General features: G+C 32.9%; 2 protein-coding genes across 2 annotated transcripts; both read right to left on the bottom strand.

Annotated features, from left to right (window-relative positions):
* On the bottom strand, window positions 1-1,157 carry C922_01150 (hypothetical protein; the record flags this gene model as incomplete). Its single annotated transcript, XM_008816758.1, has 2 exons — window positions 1-771; window positions 981-1,157. 2 exons carry the CDS (start codon window positions 1,155-1,157, stop codon window positions 1-3), a joined length of 948 nt encoding a protein of 315 aa, XP_008814980.1.
* A 3,420-nt stretch (window positions 1,158-4,577) lies between these two features.
* Window positions 4,578-6,005, bottom strand: C922_01149 (hypothetical protein; the record flags this gene model as incomplete). Its single annotated transcript, XM_008816757.1, has 1 exon — window positions 4,578-6,005. One exon carries the CDS (start codon window positions 6,003-6,005, stop codon window positions 4,578-4,580), a length of 1,428 nt encoding a protein of 475 aa, XP_008814979.1.
* Between the last annotated feature and the right edge of the window lie 330 nt (window positions 6,006-6,335).

The raw sequence follows: 6,335 nt of genomic DNA, 5'->3' as shown, positions 1-6,335 counted from the left end.
TTATGACTCATGTTCTGTGCTCACCAAGGTCTTCCATTTTTCCTCATTTATCCACTCGTTAATTGTATTATCCATCCACTTATTGAAGAATTCTTCTTTTTCGTTTTTCCAAATTGACCAATTATTCCACTCGCTAAATATATAAACATTTTCTTTGACGTTCAGCCAAGTAGACCATTGTTGACCTTCCCTATGATTTCTTTCTTTCCATTTTAGCCAGTGTTTTCTCTCTGTCAAGTTGAGCCACTTAAGCCATGTTGAGTGTTCCCATTTTGACCAGTAGGTGTCTTCTTCAGTTTTCCATTCGCTCAATACCCATGTCATGATCTTTGCATTTTTCCACTGGACCCATTCCGTTAATAGTAACAAATCCAATGATGTTTCTTTTGCTTTAATCCATTTTTCTAAATCTGTTTTCATAAAGTTTTTGCCTTCTGTTTTTATCCATTCTTCCCATCCTTGAGCAGTCCATGTAGAATATTTGGATAGAAAATAATCCTTATATTGATCATTAATATTTTCATTACAATTCATCCATTTATTTTCCATTTGTTTAATCCATTCGGTCCATTCCTTTTCTGTTTCTTCCATCCATAAGTTCTTTTTGCACTTCATGGATGTGTTGAAGTTTTCCCATTCTGATTCCAACCTCATCATCCAGTTATTCCATGCACATTTTTTTAATTGTTCTGATTTGTCTATGTTATCTTTCCAAAATTCCATTAAATTGTTTGGAAGATAACACTTGATTCTTCCCCTTTCAGTGCTTGCCTGCAACAGGTTTTAAGAGTTATAATGTAAAGAGAGCGTTTTTATATATAAACCATATGTTACGTAATGCTCGAAGAGGGAGTGGGGTGGGAATTAAGTGCATGCATTTTTGTGGATATATGTGCATGCGCATTTCACATATGTATGTGCTTTCTGGGTACATTCACGTGTACATATGCATTGGGACAATTCTTTTTTTTCTCTCTTACAGCATAGGAGGGATTTAATATGAAAACTAAGAATACAGCAAACAACATCATATGTAAACGAGAAACTGTGAAAATTGCCGTCATTTTGGATAACGTCGGATTTCTATTTCGTGTTTTCTTAGCAGGGGAGAACTTTTTTTGGGGTGCTGGACCCTTCATATTGGTTTTTAGTTCCATGGTTCGTATATTTTTGTGACAGAAAGAGGTTATTTTTAGGCTCTTTGGACAATGAAAAACTAAGGTTGTTCTGCTATAAGGGTATATTTTACAATTTACGATTTTATATGTTCGGTTTTGTATATATATATTGCTTTTTACTTTTCTATGTATTGAAAAAAAAAAGAGAATCGAAAAAAGTGATATTTTCAATTCGCATAAACAAAATTAAGGAATATAAATAAAATAAAACATACATAAAACAGGAAACGAAGAAACAAATTAACAATGTCTTTATGTTATGTACTCAGCTTAAGAAATGGGCAAAACAAGCTTCACAGAACTGTTATATGAAACTAAAAAAAAAAAAAAAAATCTTGTGAGCTGTATATGAAAAAATTGTAACTTCCTTTATTTCAAAAGGTCCACTTTTAGGTATAAGAAAAGAGCTAACTCTTTTTTGGTAAAGTTTACATCTCGGTTAGGCATGACTTTGTGTTCACTCTCCGTTTAACCAAATTGTATATAATAATTAACCGGCGCGCGTGTGGCCACATTTCTCAGAGTGATTCCATCTAAAAGAGAATATCGTAAGCTCTTTAAACCCGTTTAAATAGATGAGCGTAAAATTGGTATATACATATAATATATATATGTTTACTCCCAATTTAGTCAGAATCGGCGCATGGTGACAGTCGCTTTATTGTATGTACTTTCTTTTTATTTATTCTGCCTCATCTGGTAGCATTATTCTTTTTGCCTAAAATAAATTGCCCAAATTATGTCTCACTTGGGGGCAGGAAAGTTGCAGAAACGAGAATTTAATTATGCAGTCGCGCGTAGTAACAATGTGTTACGGATGAATTTTTAAAGGAAATAATGATGAATTAAATCGCCTCCTTCCAATGCTTCAATGGTATATTGAGCGAACGCGAAATGATAAGAAAATGGCCATTTTTATGAGGGGAAAAAATTACATAATTATACAGTGCAAGGGTTCCATAGGAGTCGTTATTAGAGTTCTGTTCTTGCTCAAAATAGTGGAAAAGATGGAATTACATCTATGTACATGTGCACTACCTTCTTCATGGCCTATGCAAAATGGCACGCAATGAACGGAATAAATAAGCAACAAAATGTTACATGATTGTTTATGGTACTTCCACTACGGTTAGAGTCATTTAAAATGAAGCATAAAAAAGGATCAGCTTTTATGATGATAAACGAGGCAAATGAACAGGTTTCAGGTACGTACATCGGTGTGTCTCTATGTATTTGTATATTGCAATAAAGTAATAAAACGTTCGGTGGTAGCATATCCCTAATTAAATAGTTGTTTAGTTAATCTAATTATCTCAAAGGAGATGGACGCAAAAGGATGTCCACTTTTTAGAATAACCTTCAACATTATATTACTCAGTTTGATTTTTTTAGAATTTCGTTTTTTTAATAACAACTGTCAAATTAATGATATAATAGAAGAGATGCACTTTAAATAACAACAACTGTGCGACTTTGCAGTATCGATAAATGTTAGGTCGGAATTATTCGTGCTTCAGCAGGAAAAAAAAGAAGAAATCGGAGAGAAATAAAATAGAACAGAGTAAAGTAGAATAGAGTACAACACAATATAGTATAATAGAATGGAGTAGAGTATAACGGAGTAGAACAGAATAAAGTGGTCAATGTCTAGATCGTATTTACTTTTCCTTTTTCCCCCTAATATAAACAACATCCCGTTCGGTTGGAGCATTACAATTGATGGTATATAAAAGTCTCCTATTTCTTATTCACATAAAGAATAACACACCTATACATGAAATAATGGTAATAAAAAAGGTTCGGGAATGTAGAAAAAAATTCGTAATAGAAGGGGTGAAAATTTGCAAGACTTATCCGAACGGAGACTTCTTCTTTTTTTTTTTAACCCTTTCCAAATAAAATAAAAGAAAAAATATTTTACTATGGAGAGAATGATAAATTATAAAAATGAAATTATCATTTTCTTAGGATAAGCACTTAATATCAAAAGTTCAGAAAATGTAAAAATGTTCAAAAATGACAGAAGAAGGAACTGAGGAATTGGAGGGTGGGGGAGGAATATATAAATATAGGACAACAAAGTTGGAGCAGCCAAAAGAATAATCAGTGAAAATGGATTTAAATTGGTAATGCAACTAGTAATTTATAGGGTACATATCTGTTCATTACTTATAGCAAGTGGCTCCGATGAAACACTGGGGGGAAACAGAACCTTCTCCTCCTTCAATATATAATTAGCAGAAAATTGAACATTCATCGTTGCGTATTTAGCATTTGACATTTGAATTTTTTTATCAGTTAACATTTAATCTTTAATATTGAGACCCTAATGCGGAATTCCCCAATGCGAAGATTTTAACATTTAATATTTAATGTTTAAAATGGTTCTTATAAAGTTTTAAATTAACTATTCTTATATGTGCATCGTAGAAAAATAACATAATAGTCGTGTTAAGGTGGACAGCATATATATATTTGTTGACAAAAAAAATTATTGCAAAACCGATACTGAAACACTATTACTAACGACAAAAATAATTGTATAGACAATAATAACTGACATTCAAATAAACCGCATATGTACTTGTAAATGTTATCGTACAAATAATTCTATGAATGAATAATAAATGAAAAGATAAATGCAAATATATAAATAAATCAAAGAAAACAAATGAACGAAAACAAATAACAGTATATGTATAATATGTATGTAGATAGTAACAACTAACGCGAACATAACTAATTGAGAAAAAACCTAAACGATAAACGTTTTTAGTATATACTTACGTCTTTACAATGAAAATTTAAAAAAAGAATGAATTCATATTTTTAAAATAATTCTATTTTTTCGAAGATAATGGGATTTTTTATGAAGAGATAATAAGTGTTGTCTCCTAGCAGATGTTTCTTATTCTCGCCAGAAAGATATGTAAAATACTCATAAGCTTTTTTCCTCCTATGATTTTTCGAGACATTTTTTGCTCATAATTGGAGATATATTTTTGTATGAATTAGGAAAAAGTACTTCCTTTTTTAACAGAGATTTCTGTGTATTGGACGTCTTGATCTTTGCAATTTTTTCCCATGAACAACTGATTTTTTTTCCCTAGTACTGGATATCAGGAATATTTTGTTCTATGTAGTGGAAACTGTGCCCCTATGCAAAAAAAGGAGATACTTGTTCTGTAAATACGCATATTTGATGTAATAAAAAATTCTTCTTCTCTGTCCCCTCCCTTTTCTGATATATATTTTTTTCTTTTCTGGCCTTGACTAATTTGGTAGTCTTGGCAGTTTTAATGTGCGCAGTTATGTCAAGCAAATATTCCAGAGGGAGAAATTATCACGTACATCTGGTCTTCATTTGCTTCCATTAAGATGAGTTCAAATGAATCGGTTTTAGATAAACACATTGCTTTGACACGTCCTTTCCAAGTCCAGTACCCATACTTTCCATTGCTTTTTGGCTATCCAGTTGTTAATAAAGTGGTTGAGCATTGAGAAAAATACGTTTTTTTTTTCCTCTTTCCAATTTTCCCATATTTCATCCTTAACTTCTATTAATGCCTGATCTTTTTCATGGACCCATTTTTTCCAGTCTTTAGCTTCATTTTTTCTAACCTTCTTCCATTTGTACCAGTCCAGTTTTTCGTTTCTAAGTGATGGTTTTTCATTTGAATACTCCCATTTTAGCCAGTACTGATATTGATCACATTTCTTTTCACTCAATAACCAGTCCAAAATTTTGTTACTTTTCCATTGTTCCCAATCTTTCAGTAGCCATAAATTGTATTCTTTTCTAATTTGGTCTATCCATTTCTCTATATCCATCATCATGATAGATTCTCCATCCCTTTCAATCCATTTAATCCATTTCGTATCGTTCCATTTTAGTGATTTCTTATAAACATCGAAAGAGTGATCCTCTAGTAATTCTTTGTTGTAATGCATCCATTTAAATTGGAAGTTCTCTATAAAGTGACGGAACTCTATTTCCTTTTCCTGGAACCATTTAGTTCTTTCCTGGTGTAAGTAGACATTGTAGCGTGACCATTCATTCTTCAATTCCTGCAACCAATTATGCCATTCAGAATTTGTGAGCATTTCTTCATCTTCACTAGAACGTTTATATCTATGCCGAATCATAAAATTCGAATTATAAATCTTATCCCACAGATTTCGTAGTGCGCGTACTATACTGTATTCCTTCTGATCAAGCCATTCTTTGTAATCTGTGAGTACAAGTTTTTTTCTATCCACATTATTCTCCTCGTCGGGTTTTCTTATTCGTGGCAAATTTTCTCCCTGCTCATGTTCCAAATCTTCATTATTTGGATCTATAATTGGCATACCATCTCCATGCAAATTGTGCATTTGTCTTTTACTGTCTTTCTCCATATCTTCTTGACTATGGTAGTATACCCTTTCTTCTTCACCATCTTCTTTTTCACTATCTCCTTCTTCACCATCTCCTTCTTCATCATCTTCTTCTTCACTATCACCTTCTTCACCATCTCCTCCTTCACCATCTTCTTCTTCACCATCTTCTTCCTCCATGCCTTCTTCATTGTAATAGTATACTATTACTTTTTCACCCTCTCCTTCTTGCATGCCTTCTTCATTGTAATAGTACATGATTCCTTCTTCACCCTCTCCTTCTTGCATGCCTTCTTCATTGTAAAAGTACACATTTCCTTCTTCATCACCGTGTCCTCCTACACTCTTCTCTTCACTAAGAACGGCCATCTGGTACTCAGTTACCACTTCTGATGCGTTTCCTCCTTCTCTTACTGTTTCTTTGGGGATACTATATTTGTTATATTTCATATAGTCTTTTGTCACAACATCCACTGAACTGGATGCTGTGCTTTTTTGGGCATCATGATATAAAGGGCTTTCATGTTTTTCGCGATCTGCCACTGATTTGGTTTCCAATTCATCGCCATCTGCAACTGATTTAGTTTCCAATTTTTGGCCATCTCCCTTTGGTTCTGGAGTGGTAAAATATTTCAATGCACTGAATTTACTTTCAGTTGTTGCCTGTGTTCTGCTTTCAGTTTTTGCATCACCTTCTAATGGTTTAGATTCAGTTTTTGCTTCACCTTCTAATGGTTTGGTTTCAGTTTTTGCTTCACCTTCTAATGATTGGGTTTCAGT

This window comes from Plasmodium inui, assembly GCF_000524495.1.
Source record: "Plasmodium inui San Antonio 1 unplaced genomic scaffold supercont1.4, whole genome shotgun sequence".
Lineage (NCBI taxonomy): Eukaryota > Apicomplexa > Aconoidasida > Haemosporida > Plasmodiidae > Plasmodium > Plasmodium inui.
This window is presented reverse-complemented; position numbering and strand designations above follow the sequence as displayed.